At 41.7% G+C, this 17,891-nt stretch overlaps 1 protein-coding gene across 1 annotated transcript in view; it reads right to left on the reverse strand.

Moving 5' to 3' along the window:
- The window catches only part of DNAJC1 (DnaJ heat shock protein family (Hsp40) member C1), a 114,386-nt gene extending 98,541 nt beyond the window's left edge, over positions 1-15,845 (reverse strand). Inside the window, exon 1 of the mRNA XM_030009927.2 lies at positions 15,407-15,845. Coding sequence (XP_029865787.1) covers positions 15,407-15,559 — 153 coding nt within the window. The 5' untranslated portion in view covers positions 15,560-15,845. The remainder of the gene's footprint in view (positions 1-15,406) is intronic.
- Between the last annotated feature and the right edge of the window lie 2,046 nt (positions 15,846-17,891).

Genomic DNA, 17,891 nt, shown 5'->3' on the forward strand with positions numbered 1-17,891 from the left:
TCTTGCTTTCTTTCCTCTCGCCAGTGTGTTGGGACTCAGCAAAGTGCTATCCCACACTGTAACTCACTTAGTCAAGTGATAGATCTTACACTAGTATAACTCATCTAGAGCATTTTTTCATCTCTTGTAATGATGTTTTTCTTCAACCAAATCATTACAAGACAGGTCCTTGTGAAAATGAGTCCTGTTTTTAAGGTGCCTACTGCCAGCGTATGAATCTGTTACTACTGACGCTCCATAGATCCCAGAGCACAAGCATTGGGCTGAGAGTCAGAACAGCATTTTCTAGACTGAACAATTACCTCAAATACTATTACCATAGCCTAGCATAGAAATTAGCAACTTGCATATTAATTTAGTCACACAAAACCCCAGCAAATATTAGGGAGTGGGGGAATCAGTTAAGTCCCACATTTCACAACACACTGGTTTTCTTTCATGTTTTATTCTTAGGGTATCTGAGAAATTAATGTCCTTCAGGGAGTCTTTCCTTCTTCTTTTGACCACCGCTTCAGGACTCATACCATCTCATCTTTAAATGGCATACTGGTCTCATTACATAACAGGACAAAAGGCCAAGTTTTTACCATGAAAGTTTAAATCTTATTTTCCAGCTTTGCCAACTTATACCAGATACCATCCCTTTAGCCATTCTTACCTTCATACCCAAATCTGTTAAAAGAAATTGGCGGGGGGGGGGGGGGGGGGGGGGGGGCGGGGAGTGGGTTTTTTGTGCATGCTTTTTTTTTATCCGCTCTCCCCTTACCAGTGGAGAGTCTAAAAGGCACCTCTGCTTGAGCAAGCTACCCCTTAAGAATAACCAAAATAATTATCTTACTAAATTGTCCTGCAAACCTGATACTCAGATGAAGAATGGCAATGACTGCAATATATGTACTTGTTTAAGGCTTACAGCCAAACAGTCTGGGACTCCACAAGCAACCCTTGTGCAAGTTGGGAGGGGTGTTGGGTTTTATGCTAATAGCAAGTTCTTCTGCAGCTGGAATGGGAAATACTCTGTATATTTATCTTAGCTGGACTGCAAAATATTGAATACCTGATCAAGACACAATTCTATCTTGACTGAGGAATCAATTTCAGAAACCATCCCAGTCCAGTACTGTCTTTGCTGGCCATAATATCAATCTGATCACGTCTAACCAGCTGTCATGTAAGGCTCTCATATCTCATGACAGCAGACAGGATAACCAATACCCTGATAATAATGGGATACCGTTAATTCAATGACAGTGTCTTCAAGTTAATCTGTTAGAAAAGAGCACAAAAGCTACGGGAATGCATCTTCGATATTTCAGAAGTGAAGAAACTCACTTTTTACAGCCTTCTGCTTTCTTTAGGTCGCAAATTTAAGAAGATACCATGCCCTTGTTAACAGTTCTCTAAATACCAGACAAGTTTTCTTTAAAAAAGAAGGGGAAAAAAAAAAAAAAAAAGCAGTCTTTAAGCAGCATTTATATTCACAAACATATTTACCAGAGAAGTCAACATTCTGCAATGCAAAATGGCAAACTATGCAAAAGCACTTTTTAAACAAAGTGTCCAAATTTATTTTCTAGACTTCAAATACTACAAAATGAATGCAAACACGTTTTGTGCTGAAAACTTTAAAACATCATGGTTTAAAATAGGAAGTGTAATATCAAGATTAAAGTTCTCTATTGTTAGGGTATGATTTTTACTTCAAGTGCATTTCTCAAACTCTATCCCTTTTATGGGGAGAATATAGTATTACCTAAACATTTTGGATTTAAATACAGTCTACTCAAACTTACATCTTCAGAGACTGATAGAATTAAACATTATGGTTTTACACAAAAATCAAGATAAAGCTAAGACGTGGCAAAAATCAGCTGCAACACTAAATATTGTCTAATTGCACCTATATATTGCAATTTGCTGTCACGCTATGACAAATCGGAGCCTACATAGGACAATCCTAGGTCCAACTGTTAAGGTAGCTCAGAATAGGAAATATTCACCACCACCACCTCTCCTATGAAATTATCCATCTGAACTCTGCACCCAATACATCATACCTACAAAACTAGACTTCCCAGAAAATGAAGTCTGATTTAATCTTTCATTATCCCATACTTTTATCTAGTTGCTCTTTTTTTGGGGGTTCTAAAACTTGATTTCTCAGTGCATCACTTCAGATATGTAGATGTTAGCGAAGAGCCAAAGTCTACCCTGAATTCACGTCTCTTGACATTGGTCAAAGCACATGCACAGCATGGAAGCAACAGGTAGGATTAGATACAGGGTTTAATTACTTTAGATAGTACCTAGAAGTATAAGTTTATCAGGTCCCTCAACAATAAACAGATCAACTCTAGCAGAAAAAGAAAACTGATTGTACGTTAGAGAACTAAAGCCTTGCAATTCAATACATTTTATTCAATACAACTTTTAGCTTTAATATGTTCACTTAAAGTTCCTGAATTTCAAACAAGTTCCCTGCTACAAAATTTATTTTGGCAAGTTTCTATCTTTTAAAAACTTCTAAAAGTGAGGGCATTTCATAAAACCCTGTCATGTCTTTCTCCTCACAGTATTAGCATTCGATAGAAAACACAAGATTTGACATTTTCATAGTGATTTATATAACTGAAACAAAGCAATACCAAAATCTTGCTTAAACCAATAGGAATGAGCAAAGACATTGCTAGTAAGTAGTACCATCAAAATTAGGATAACTAGAGTAAAATAATCTCATTGTTTCCAAAACAATAAACTTAAATACATCACAGTAAGAACTTTGCTGGGGAATGAATAAATCCACAAAATTACTATGGTATAAAGGAACCATAAGTCAAAAGGAGGGGAGGGGGGGACGACACAGACACAAACCAACTCTGCTTAGTCTTAACTCAAGTAGTAATACAAACCCAAGTCCTCCATTTTACCTTCTGAAAAGAGAACTATTGTCCAAGACTGAGATGTTACAGAGCTAATGCTAGTTACTAAAGCAAAGTGACCAGAAGCAGATGATATATACCTGAACTCCTTCTGGATATCTCAGTTAGAGGCCTAAGCTCCTATAAAATGTGCTTAATCATACATCTGTAGCAGTTAGTAGAACAGGAAAACTGTGTAACAGCAGCTATTCTTCTTTCTAATTAATGATCAATAACTACAATAGCAACATGGTGGATTTTGTGACAGTTCCAGTAGACTTCGTGGAATGTATAGCTAAAAACCCACGTTGACTACTTCTTTCTAACTTGTTAATATGGACTTTTGTATTTGTCCAAGCAAACTAGAATGGCAATTTATTTGATTTTCAAAACCTTTTTATTTCTTTAAATGTAATCAAAACCAGGATGCTACCTACAGCCTGCTTGATGATGAAAGTATCAAAAGTTTCATTCAGGAATAAAGCTACAGCCGTGCAATTTAATAATTCATTTAATCAGTCCTTTCTGTTAGAAATGTTCAAGAGATTCCCACACCAACACATTCTTTGCAGTAGACAGGTCAAGAGAAATTAATTCAACTTGAAATAAATATACAGACACATTACTCCAAATGGATAAATTCAATGCTAAGAAGTCACCAGGACCATGGCTTTCACCTGAGATTGCCGAATCAAATTCACATACAAAGCTGCACACCTGCAGGTGAGGAAGTTAACCCAGTACTGCAAAAAACTGCCAGCAGGGACTGGGCAGGCTGCTAATGTGATTCCCATCCACACAAAAAAACCCCAGAAGAGATCCTGGGCATTGCAGACCAGAAAGTTTGTCATCCATCCTTACTAAAGGCAGTAGGGGCTATAAAAATAAAGTCACTGCAGGCAGGGATAAATGTGGTCTCTTGGACAAGATGTTGCATGGCTTCTGCAAAGAGAAACCCCGCCTCACCAACCCAGCTGAGTCATTGGTGTGCATCAGTGAGGACAGAGAGAGGAGGTCCAACAGACACAGTACAGTCCAATTTTGAAAAAGCTTCTGGCTAGCTTCCACACCAAAGGTTATCAAAGAAATTAACTTGCCACAGGATGGGAGGAGAGAGTCTTACAAATAGAAAATTAGCGAACAGGATACAAAAAGCAAGGTTTAATGGCTAATTTTCAGGGCAGAGAATAGGCAGCTGAAAGGTCTCCTGCTGTGGGATTGGTCCTGGGACTGGCTTTATTCAGCACTTTGAATGACAACCTGAAGAGCAGAGCATGCAGTGAAATCTCACAGTTCATAGGTGACACTATACGTTTTGGGTACATACCAGACACTAGCGAGGGAATGCCAAACCAAGTGATGTGACAAAAAAAATGAGAGAGAAGATTCAATGTAGGTAAGATTGTTGCCTTAAACTAAACCATGCCTACACAGAGCAGAGCTTGGAGCTGGCAATTACAAATCATTAAATGATCCAAGACACATTGCTAACCATTCTCCAAACCCACTGTATAGCACCAGCTGACTGAAAGGCACCACCAGGAATGCATCTTTTAACATTACTGATCAAAAACTGTGGAGGCCAAGAGGTACAGGGGGCAAATGGACCACAAAACATGGCTAGGTTCACATGCTCTCCTCAAGTAACACCATCTATTGCCACTTGTTTTATTATTTTTATTTAAGAAAAGTGCAAGGGTTATAGAGAAGTATATAAATAAAAAGAAACCAGGGTGGAAACCAGTGAGAGCACATTGACAGCATCCAGCACTCCTTGAAGGCATCCAAGGAGCTTGTGGGTGACTTGGAAAGGTGCCCTAACTGGAGACCAAGATGACCAAGGAGTGGAAACAGGGCCTCACAGGCACCAGGATCCATTGCTTGAGACACAATACAAGACTATTATTAAACAGTTGCAATCAAGACAAGGCAAGGGTGTTCAGTATTCTCAATTGCAAGTAACATTTAAAAAAAAAAAATCACATTATTTCTTAACTGATACATATTTATGCAAAAAATAAATCCTCTTCAGAAGCCATGCTGCATGACACGACTCAGGAAAAGATAACAATTTAAAAAGAAATCAGAAGTAGGTATCTCCAGTGACCAAAAGAGTATCTACCTGTACAGAGACAATGATCAAAAGAATATATAACTACATGGAGATAGATAGTGATTTTCAACCAATGAATCACAGGGCCCTGGAAACCAAGTAAGCTACTGATCTACTTCAGCTATTGTCCTTAAATCTAAGTTCACTAACTAGTGGTCCACAAATCCATCAGAAAATTAAGGTGTCTATAAATCATACCCATTTGTAGGTAAGAAAGGTAAGTATAAGTGTGTGAAAGGCATAAATCATCATGATTGAGGAAATTAGTCAGTAACTCATTGATAGGTTAGTGTCTATCTGTCCAGCAGAGGATTCCCCCCTCCCCGCAAATTAGCACAGCTTTCTGTTTAAGCTCCTAGTATTACTCAAACAGAAAACACAAAGACCAAAAAGATTTACTAAATGGACTACTGATGCATTCCAGCATGGGAGCTCTGTACTATGTAACTAAACATGAATGTAAGTCAGTTATACCTAATCTTTAAATATAGTACATAAGTTTTGTACAAAAGAGGTTTTTTTCTTTCACCACTCTAAGTTGCAAGAAACAAGTGGCTGATACCCTCAATCTGTATTTCAACTGTTGAAATACTACTCTCAACAGATACAGTCCAACATTCTAATTCACTACTTTGTTTTGAATGTTGCTCGGTTAGCTTGTAATATTGAAAAGCTACTGAAGGAGAAATAGAAAGAGGAAAACATTCAGTAGAACAGAAACTACAAACCACACAGGTTACAAATTGGCAGAAGAAGAAATACTTTCTATTCAACAGATAAGTAGACTCAGGTTGGAAAACAAGTTTATTTCAAATATTTAATCAACTGAAAGAAGTGCTTGAATTGAATAAGACTTCCTTTCCACTGAATAAGATTTTAAATAATTCCTAGTAGGAAATGGGAAGAGGCTTCCATATAGGATGAAATTTTACAGACTTTCTTTTTTTCCTACTGTAACATTGTAGTAGCCACTGTTAGACACAACATCCAGTAAAGCAATTACTAATATGACTGTAAACTGCCACAAAATTAAATGGCATACAGCTCTTCTACTCTCCCATCACAGCATTTATACCCCATAAAAGAACACTATAGGAATCATTGACTATGAAATGGTGATTATTAAATATAAAAGCTACTTTAAATCAGTTCGAAATTTAATAAAACATTGACCAATCAGACTACAGAATCATTCGCAATTATTTTCAGGGGTAGGTAAAAACAATTATTGCCCTTAAAGGAGAAGCTATTCACCCCAAATCAGTGCAATAAGGCTACTTCACAGCTTTCTTATGTCCTCATCAGCACCGAATGCTTCCTTCAACAAGCAAAAGCACTTTACAGTGTTGGAGACGGCAGCATTTCAGAATGACAGCCCATGTATAAAAGCAAGACTCCCCTAGTTCTTCCTTCTCTCTTTAGTCAGAGAAAGATTGCAGAGTGACTTTATTTTAACAGCTCCTATGCACCTTCTGGTTTTCTCCACAAGTTTTCCAGATTAACACTGAGAAGGAAGAATTTCTGATCTTGCAGAGATGAAAGACTGTTTATGAATTTTCTTCTCAATCCACTGCTCGTTTGTTTGACATCAGGAAGAACAGTTTGTAAGGCCAGCAAGCCAGGTCATTTAAGAAATTTGCACTTAAGTGATCCATCAGATGAGAGCCCAGTAATACACAATCCTGCTTTAAAGTGTTACATTCAAACTGTGTTATTGTTTGCATAACTGTAACATACACCACATGTATAACACATTGCCACGTACATAAGATTGTTTACAAATCACTTGTATACAGAGCTAGTAACATCTAAACAAGGCTGATGGACAAACGAACAAGAAGCAAGAGACACAGAAACCCCAAATCTCCTCATAATTGAGGGCAAAACAACAATTTTAGGCTGCGGGGGGGGGGGGGGGGGGGAATTACTACTGTTTAAGAACCCAAAATTGAGAGAAACAAAAGTTTTAAACAGGCACAGCATATGGCTAAGCAAAAGCACAAACACTAACAAGCACATCAAAAGCAAAACTGCAGATTTTCATATGCCGCATTAATTTCTTTAGCCCATTAGGATGCTGTGGAAAACCGAAACATTCCAGATATACATTAGTTTCCTCCTTTTATTCATTTTAATATCAGACCTATTCTTATAGATGAAAAACCCTTTGTTATCGCTTATACTCTCATTCTTAACTGACTCAGCTGCACAACAGCACCACAGGCTCTTTGTTACTGGCTCTGCTGAGAACACAAGTAACACCAACCCAACTAGGGAACATTTTATATGCTGAATTTTCATTTTATTTTTTAAATTTTACCAAGTACTTAAAGTTAAAATAGCACCTAGATACCTCCAAATGTCTCCCTTAAAGCTATAGTCTTCTCTAGATCTGATTAGAAAACCACGTTAATCTTAATTGTAAAATGACTCTAGATGGAGTATAAAAGGTTTATCATTCAAGAGAAGGAAATTAAGGCTGCCTCTAAGATTTTTCTTTACACAACTTTACAGACAAACATGACGACCACAATCCACAGCAGTCAAGTAGTAAAAAGCCCACTAGCAAGTCATTTACAAAACTGTATGTTAGATTAATTATATGGCTGTTTTAGATACCAACATAGGCACATCCATGAGAACTTCAGCAAAGAAGATGAATTTGAAACAAGCATAAAACATACAGCCTTGTGTAAGCACCAGAGACCACCAGCACAGGTTACCTACCATTCCTCACCAATAAATTGGTCACTCCCTTCAATGAATTACAGGTCAAACACAGAACTTCTGGGAAGAAAAATAGCCCATTTTTTATTTCTGCAATTTGAAGATCAAGCTGTTATGGACACATCCTTAGAGGATTAATGAGGTGGTAAGTATAGAGAGGAAGAGCTGAAACATTATTGCTGCTGCAGACAGGAAAAAAAAAAAATTCAAGACTGCTTGTTTTATCCTTTTCACAGCACTTTGTATACTGTTAGTTCTCTTGGGTTCCCAAACACAGCAGTTTCCTATTGCTATATGTCCTTCTACACAGCAAGAAAGAAGAAAAATATAATCTGAAAGAAATCAGGAAAGTATTATATGAATGAATTGTCAGGAAGAGTTGACAGTAAGTGTCTTTAAAACTACTTAAGATGGTAGATTCTGAAACACTTTTGTGTCTTTAAGAAAGGAGCCAACAACAAAAGCAAAAAAACCCTGGATCCCCTTGGACAACTTCCAAGCAGAATTTTAATAGGAAACAATAAATTTAAAAAAATTTTTATGGAAAACACAAGTTTTACAAGTCTAGATGCCTTAATCATTTTTCAATGCAGCAACTGTGAACAAAAACATCACAGAACATTAGGTATACATGATACATGTCAGGGCACTTACAAAATGGATTACATTATGTATCAGCAGCTTACCTGGAACTTCAGCACTGTTGAAAAAAAGCAAAAACAAAACACACACATGAACACCCATATCCTGCACCATCCTCAGTTACAAATCTGAGCAGTTATCGTCAGTGCTTCTCTGTGGTGACTCTTGTGACCAACTAGACTACTATATAGTTTGGAACAACTTTGTTCTATAGGATCCAAGTGAATAATCTCAACAATGACTTCATACAATTTTAATGTATGCAGAATTTCCAGAACTGCTGGAAGTCTCACTTCCATGTATAAGTAACAGACTCAAATACGAAGTTTAAAACCATGAAGGTTACAGAATTATGTCTCAATAACATACCAAGAAAAAACACACAATTACTTTTATGGAATGAACTGAGATTACAGCTAAAGCCACTAGAAACAAATTTGGATTTTCTAATGCTATTTTTGTTTGAAATAGTGCAACGGAGTCTATTACTGCCTCAATGTTGATAATGTATTTGGGGGCTTTGGGGGGCTTTTTTGGCTATCACTGCCATAACAGGAGCAAATTCTTAAAGTAAAAAAAAAAAAAAACGATTTTGAAGAACGCCTGCCTCATCTATCACTTAAAAGAAACGTACAGTTTCAGGAATTACCAAGATTCCTCACTGTCCAAATAAAGGTCTGCTACCACTATCACCTAGTTGTGTATTACAGAAGTTAATTATTTTTGACAGTTTGGAGCAAGAAAGTTGAAACATATTTCATCTTTGCAGCTGAGAACTCTAATGTTGTGATTGGCAGTGCATTAAAATCTAATGCCTTCCAAAACTAGTAGACCTGCTTAATATATATTTTGAACAAGAAGTAGAAAACAATCTTGCAACAGGCTTAGGGCATTAGACAAGACGTTCATTCACTAGCCCAAAAACTTTGATTCCTCAAAGATGAGTAACTGAGATATCAAGCTGCCACATGGCTCTGTGTCACTTCACGGCACAAGACTTTTGAAGGTCACAGAGAATATCCTATTTGTCATGCAAAGACAATCTTACAAAGCAAAGCAAGAAAAGCCTACAGCTGATAGTTTTGACACAGTCATCCGAAAGAGTGATGTCGTAATTGCATGCGTGTGAAGCTCTATCTCACTGGATCAAATACTTCCAAAGCTTGGAAGACTGAAGCAGTATTACCAACCTAGATTTTCTCTAAAACATTTGCAGATGATGCACACTCCACAATTTTAGTAACACTGCACCCACATATGTTAACCTTAAAAAACAGCAGGGAGAACAGCCTTAAGTGTTAGAAGAACAACCAAAATAAGTCTTTGGAGTGTGATGCAGCTTGTCACTGGGAAGGAGAAACAAACTGCTGAGTTTCTGGGCTATCCCTCCTTATTTCCCCTTCCTTGCCCTCCTTATGTGTACCTTGCCTGCCAGGGAAGACAGAAGGCCTGTATGGGTACAGGTAGGTTGTTCTTGCCGAGGACTTGAAAGCATTCCTTGAATAGATACAGCTCTCCCTCACATGCCTCTTCCCACTTGTGGGGACCACTCAGTGTACTCAAAGTTCCCAAAAAGCTCTACAGTAAAAATAATTTTATCTAGATTTATTTTTTCTGGACAGTGACCCATTCAAAGCCAGAACTACGGCAGTACCAGACAATACAACACTGACAGCTTCAGAGACTGCCATTCGTTCTGAAAAATAGGTTACCAAATCTATGTCCAGGAACTTTATTTATGTAACATATGAATTTACAGCTTTAGAACTGCAGTGATGTTATGCACTACATGTCATCAGTCAATACACTTGCATAAAACAGACTACACAAAAACCTATTACTGAGAATTTTCTGAAGTCTCCCATAATGCCTCATAATACCATAAAAGCCACACAATTTGTCATGGAGCTCATTCCTGGTAAGGTTCTTACAAGGCAATGCCAAGAGGTAAAATTGAGCATCAGCCATTTCCTATAAACTATAGTCTTAAAGGTGCATCTACCTCAATTTCTTAGTGCAGCTCAGGAGTGCACATGTAAAGCAAACTTCCTTACTGTACCCACTGACTGTGCATCATGAAGTGGTCCTGGAGTGGATGAACTGGATTCCTTTTGGATAGAACTGAACATTAAGATGTAAAACCAGGAGCACAAAGAGCACACTTCAACACAAACATGCATTGAGTCCATGTAACCAGCCTGGAATTAGTTAAAAAAAAAAAAAAAAAAAAAAATCCCTGAAATGCAAACAGTATGGACACCAATTCCTCAGCACCAAACATTGCGTTTTACAGACACAACGCTGTCAGACCCTGCTACTTGCCAAGGTGCACACAGCTCCTCTGTTCCAGTGCTCTTGAAAGGAGCCTATTAGCCCAATACATCCAGCTCATCTAGAGGGGTCACAGCTTCCTGCCGCCAAAGAAATCTGACTCCTTGGTTTTCAAGTCTTGCACTTTCTTGGAGTTGCTAACATACCAGTGTCTCACAGGCTGCAGGACCAAAATTAGGTTCTGTATGTGCAGTTCTGACTTTGTGCTGCAGCATCATCTAGCAAACCCATCGTCTAGCAATTACATGGATACAATGCTCTTGGTTCTCTACAGTAAAGCCACATGAATGGATTAGAGCCTGGTTCAAAATAAATCTCATGTGCCACAAGGAAGGCATAAGCCAATGCTGAAGAAAATAATTCTCTCAACATTTTTGGGCTGTCATATATTTATCCATAGTGTTGGCCAGCAAGGCCCACCCATGTGTTAACTCTCCCTGAGGAGCTTGAGTTCCCAGGGCCTCTTCTACTACCTCAAAGGGCACTTAGAGTAACTTTCTGTGTTTGCTTTTATACACTGCACAGGCCTAGCAGAACTTTCAATACAAACCTGTTCCCTTATCTGATTACCAGTAGAAGCCAAAGCCTTATTCAGAAATGCCTTGGTCCTAACTGATACATAACGTACTGCTCTGCACTGGCCATTTCTAGCAACACAGCTCATGCGCTTTAACACATCTTCACATCAATGTTTCCTAAAAGTTTCTTGATCAGATCCCTTGTATCCAAGAACCCTATCACAAAGTTTCAAAAGACATTCAGAGGTCTGTAGTGCCTTCCTTACTGCAAGCCAAAAAGAGCAGAAGAGCAGGTAATTCCCTTGAAGCCCTATAAACAGTTATAATCAAAAGCATATTTTGGCAAGGAGATCCACAGGTTCAGCTGATGCGAAGTTGATTCACCCAGAGCATATCATATTTATGCAGGTATCACCTATTGAAAGCTGTAAGAGACAATAAAATTAACTTGATCAGTTCGTTTGTCCACCATACAAGCTTGTAGCTCCCCAGATCTTCCTGGAATTTTTCCAAAAAGTTGACATCACATTTACATGTTGTCATTCTCAGGTAACAGGGTAGTTTTATTAGTGAGACTGCATAGCCTCTGGTTTAATGCTGCTGCTTCATCTGAGTTCTTAGATTAATACTATTTGATCCTGATCCTCTTGTCAGTTTGAAACTGGCTATACTGAAATGATTACTGAAACGATTATTACATCTGATCTGTCAAGAGTTTATGATTCTATTTTCTTCAGTAACCACTTGGGGGACACGGAAATGTAATCTTTTCTCAAGCCAAAGGTTATCTTATCTTCCCATTCTGCTAGGTCAAACTTCTTGAGAACAGCAATATTTTAAACGAGCCATTCAAGTCAATCACATCACCAATTTAAGAACCACCAAAGAAACAGGAAGGTAGAGCAATTCCCAAATTGTTCTGAACAGCAATAGTAACAAGGTAACAATGCAAAACATCTTATATATGCTATGTTACCATTAGATCTGATGGATTAACAAATAGATAGATTGTGTCCTTGTATAAAAATCAGATACTTCTTAATCTAGGTGTTCAGCCCTAACACTTGCGGGTTGAAAAGATGACCTCCAGAGATCCCTTCCAACCTCAACCATTCTGTAAACGCTTACAGATTTTTCAGCCAACCCCTCCTTGAAGCCAAGCACTAAGGAGAGTTATTCTAACAGCCAAGACAGTCACAATCTTACTCTTCCTCTGTCATTCCACATTCACAACAAAAGTCACTTCCATTAGATCATCCTCTGTCTCAATCACTGATCTTGGAAAACACTACAGCAGCTTCTTCCTGGATGACAATTACCTGACAACACCAGGAGGCTTCCACAAGGCCCTTGAAAAGAAAAAATGCAAAACCCTTACTCCCACAAGCATACAGCAATGAAACAAAAAAAATTGTAATTTCTGTCTAATCCCAGGGAAAAATCCAGCAGCCTGAGGCTTCATCAAAGCATGCTAGAGAGCTACAGGACTTTGCACAACACCTTCTGCACCTTGTCATTTGAGGTCAACATCAGCTTCTGACATCGCATACAAGATTCAACAAGCAGCCGGTACCACAATTCTCTCACCAAAACCTAAGCTGCTTTAATGCCTTAAGGAAGCATTGGAGTCATTCCCTATATTTTTTCAAAACTCAAGATGACACGTTTAGAAAAGATCTGGCAGCCTTGATACACTACTGTTAAGAAACATGGCTGAGCATCCGTATCTCTGACGAAGAAGTTATATCCTACATAAGGGAGAAGTACTCCCTCCCTCAGAATTACATAAAGGAAAAGGGATTATCAGGACACGATACAAGGCAATGAACACCAAGAGGAATATGGAGGAGGAGAGGAGGGGAAAGCAAGCTTTGATGAATGAAAGATTATGAAGCAGTCCAAAGGCATGGCCACAAAGGCTGTTGTCATACACACTGTCCCTCTTGTGCTAAAATGCCAAGAAAAACACCTGAGCACAGAGAATAAAACCACTAGCACCAGAACTACAAAAAGTTAACCACAGCATTCTACTCAAAGGCATCCCAACTAAAACAATAGTGACATACATAGTAACCAGTAAGCTCCATTAAACCATAGTTTTAAAAAATAGCAGAAAACCTGAAAAAACATGCAAACAGCACATAGAGACGTTACGGTAAAAGGCAGCTTTGTGTAAAGATATCCAAGGTAGGATACAACACACCTGAGATTTGCACACTTCCCTTGACCCCATTACAAGACCAGTTACCCTTCTCATACGGTAACTTAAACAGCTGCAGCTGCCTAGCGAGTCACTGCAAGTCAGAACGCTGCTTCAGTATCTTGTCTGAAGCTTCAGGTATAGGTCAGAGCTGGAGAACCAAGCAGCAGGAACAAAGGATACAGTGTGGAAGAACCTGTAAACCTATGCAGCCTCTTCCAGTGCTTAAAAATTTCTATTGAAGCTCAACTTCAACTTTGTATACTCTATTACTGTACTCACAGGTATATTCTGCTGCATGTGCGAAGCATCTAATGCTATTTACACTTCAAGTCTTGGCTATAACGACATTGTGAGTGACTAGCATATACTTATAACTAACAAAACTTCGTTTCATTTGTGTTGCACTTCCACCAACTTTTTCCCTGCTCGAACATTACAAGTGGTTCAAGTTCTTCATTAAGATTAGAAGTAGAGTAGAAATGTGAACTAGCAGAATATTTGCTTGCTAAAGGTAACATTATATTCTGCTAAGCATATTGCGCAAGGTACAGATTCAGCCCTAGAAAAAAGGATTGTGGAAGATATTAACAAAGGGTTGCATACTAGATCTGAACATCACTAATTGAAACAAACAAAGTCTTGTAACTCTACATTATCTAACACTAAAATTGCCTTTGAGGAATTAAAACCTAGATTTTTAGGCACATGAAAGTGAAACTTGAGTAGCAGTGTTTGCTGTGTTGTATATACGATGGTGTTCCTTAGCATTTAACACCAGATGCTGGAGACAAAGAACAAAATGTCTTTTGGGGACTCTGGGTGAAATAACATATTATAGAGTTGCATATTTAATTACTGAGGAAAATAATACTGACTGGAAAGAGAGATCAAGCAAGATCACACACACAGAGTAGAGCATCTAGAGATAAGGAAGGCCATCAAGTGGGAGCCAGGCCAAGCGATACAACTTGAAGATGCCAATTGGCAGTGAAACCAGCAACCACATCTAAAATATACACAAGAAACATGGGATAAAAGTGTGCGGAACAGAAGTTCCTGTCTTGACTACACGTGCATGAAAGTTAACCGAAGGTGCGTAATAAATGCTTTAAGATAATCTCAAGTGTTGCCTAGCAAACAGAGGTGAAAACCACCACAATAACCAAGATACATGGAAAGTAAACAAATATAACAATCTACAAGCCATTACCATGGCAAAGGGTCACAGTCTACCACATGGCATGCATGAGAGAAAACAGAAGCTGCAACACATGGCGATCCATGATCTTAAGCAGATAAGGAACCAGCAGATACGCAGAATGAGAGATGAGAAACAGCCATACCCAGGATATGTATGGAAGTGGGAGAAGCCCACCAGCTACTTCTGTCTAGCTGTAGACGCATTTGGAGAAAAACAGATACATTCAGAAGAGCAACAGGCAGCAGGAACACACAAAGGTACAGTGAGGAGAGGAAGAGTTGATGTATGGTGGGCCAGAGGGACGAAAGAAAGACAGAACGGCACTCGAAGGAGAGCAGAGCCCCTACAGAGTGAAGGAAGAGGCTGGGGAAGGGACAGGAGCCTTGCCCTGAGCCTCGGGAGCGGAGGCACGGCGGGGGGGGGGGGGGAGCGGCGCGGACTGCAGCGGCAGAGCGGGGCAGTCGCAGTCGTGCCCGGGCAGGAGGCGGATGACAGCGCCAGGCCAGAAGGCAAGCGGCCGGCGGCATGCCCAGCGCCCGTCCGCCGCGGGGGAGCGGCCGGGCGACGGCAGCGCAGGCGGGGCGGGGGGGGGGGGGAGCCGGGAGCCGGCCAGCCATGTTCGGCGGGGGCAGGGACGGCGGTGACAGCCGAGGCCCCCGCCCGCCGCGGGAAGGCAGCGGGGCAGGGGGCGGCGGGGGAGGCGCGCCTCGGGGCCCGCGCCGGGCGGGCGGCGGGGCCCGGTCCCTCGCTCACCTGCTGCACCCCCAGGAAGTCGTAGAAGTTCCGCGGCACCTCCTCCACCAGGTCAAAGAGCTCCAGGTCGCCGCTGTCCCAGGCGCGGGCGCGGGGCGCCAGCAGCGCCAGCAGCGCCAGGAGCGGCGGCAGCAGCCGGAGGCCGCGGCCCATGACCCCCGCCCCGGCGGCAGCGGTGGCGAGGACGTGGCCGGGGCGGCACCTCCGAGGCCGCGCACGCCCCGGCGGCGGCGGCTCCGCACTGAGGAGGAAGGAGGCAGGCCCGGCCCCGCCGGCGGCGAGTCCCACGGAGGGGGGCGAGAAGAGCGCTCTCCGCCCGGCCAATCGCCGCCTCCGCAGGCCGTGACGTCGGGTATCCCGGCAACCGCTGGCGCTCGCGCAGTCGAGCGGCTGCGGGGGGGGAAGGGCGAAGTGGAGTCGAGTCGCGGGGGGGGGGTGCCCGCCGCCGGCCGGGCGCGCGAGGGAGCGGCAGCGGCGCGCGGGGCCCTGGCGCGAGCTGCCTCCGCGCGGCCGGCGGGGTTCGCGCGCCCGCCCCGCGCCGCCTGCCGGCCCTTCCCCCCTCCTTCCTCGTCCTCCTCTCCCCCACAGCCTGCCCGGCCGCGGCCGCCTCCGCCTCCTGGCGCCGCGCAGCGCCCTCGCCCTCCCCCGGGGCTGCCGGAGCCCCCTCCCCGGCCCCCTGTCACCCGGGTAACCCCCCGAGGGTAACCACACACAGACCCCCGGCACACCTCCCCCCGCCCCGAGCAGCCTTCCCTCAGCGAGGGAGCGGGGTCCTGAGGGGCGACAGCCGCCGCCCCAGACCCCGCCACCGGGCGCGTCGTCGGGGTCCGGAGCGCTGGGGAGGCGTAGGGGCAACCCGTCCGTCCTGCGCGCTGGGTGCCCGCCGGAGGGGACGGGCGGCGGCGGGGAGCGGCTGGCTGACCGGCGCGGGTCCCGCGGGAGCCCCTGTGTAGGGCCACGGTGGCTGTGGTGTCAGCGCTGCCCCACGCACTGAATTCCCCTTAGAAATGCGTTGGATTTACTAGTTCCTTAAGGGTGGGTTTGATTACCGTAACCTGGTTTACCCTAAAATCACTCCAGCTTATTGTCAGCATCGACTCGATTTTTAAGCTGTTTTCCCTGGACCTTTCATTCTTTCCTTGCTTAAATTCACATTAAACATGAATGCTAGATGAGAAATTAGATGGAGACTTAATGGCTTAACGATACAAATTTTCAACATTAAATCACTTTCCTCTGGTACGGTCAGACTGCTTGGAACACCCCATCTGTTTCACCTCTCTCGAAGCTAGGCCTGGTTAATAACTCACTATGAGAATCAATCTTCTCTTTAGGAAAAGGCAGTTCCACTCATCCCCAAAATATCCATAAACTGAATCAAGTTCAGAAAATAGTTTTTTCCGATTTAAAAAAAATAGCAAATGCCAATCTCTATATGCACCTGAATTTACCCAAGAGGAGCTACGCACCATTTACAAAAATCACTGTCCGGTAGAGCACTGCCCTGGATGCTCTATGGGAATAGCAAGACGTGGCTTTAAAATACACTCTGCTTAATTCAGAGTGAGGACTTGAACCGACATAACCATTATCAATTTTCCAACTCATAGCATAGTCTGAAGTATTCTCTTGTACTGAAACTGTTCCCTTTTGTATAAACTATTTAAATATTAATTAGATTGATATTTAAACTCATGTTTCCATAACCCATATGCATGCCCACTGGGCTGTTAGGATCGTGATTCTGCCTCTGGCTCTGAAAGGACACCTAAACCCACTTGCCAGGAAATGATAATTTAACCAACAGTGTCTGATGTAGACTCTTTTTAATTCACCCTTCTCAAAAAGGAGCGCTTAGCTGTTCATTCTGACCATCTTAAAAAATGCTTCTCCCATTTGATCACAGAGCCAAAAAAATAATCCTTTTCTAGAGAATGACAAAGTAAAGGCAAAGTTATGGGCTCGTTAATTTATCAGCTGCTTTGTTTTGCTGGAGTAACGGAACCTGGTATAGATCGGTTTCTTCCCTCGTCCTTAGTTCCTTAATCTGTTCTGGTTTGCACACCAGTATTCATAGCATAAATTCGCTTTGTTGCCTGGTGTATCTACATTCTCCTTGCTTTCAAGCCTCAAGCTTTATTGCACAAAAATACCAGCTTCGGATTCAAAAAGTTACCTACTCATAAGGTTGTAGAACAAAGTTTAAAGATGCAAAGTACCCTCAGAAACTAGGGGCAAATGAAGAGTTCAATAAGGTAGTATTATTTTTAAACCAGGTTAAAGATTTTTTTAAATGTGAGATTAACAGTACTCCATTCCCCTTGATAGATGCTTTCCAAATTCTCCTTCCCTTCTGACTTACTGTGTATTTTCCATATCTACTTCATCTTGCCTCGTTAGTTTCTAAGCCTCCTTCGTGAAGTTGATCTAGTGCAATGATCAACCTCGAAGAGAAGCATTTGTTATTTTGATCTTATTTTTCATC

This window comes from Aquila chrysaetos, chromosome 3, assembly GCF_900496995.4.
Source record: "Aquila chrysaetos chrysaetos chromosome 3, bAquChr1.4, whole genome shotgun sequence".
Taxonomy (NCBI): domain Eukaryota; kingdom Metazoa; phylum Chordata; class Aves; order Accipitriformes; family Accipitridae; genus Aquila; species Aquila chrysaetos.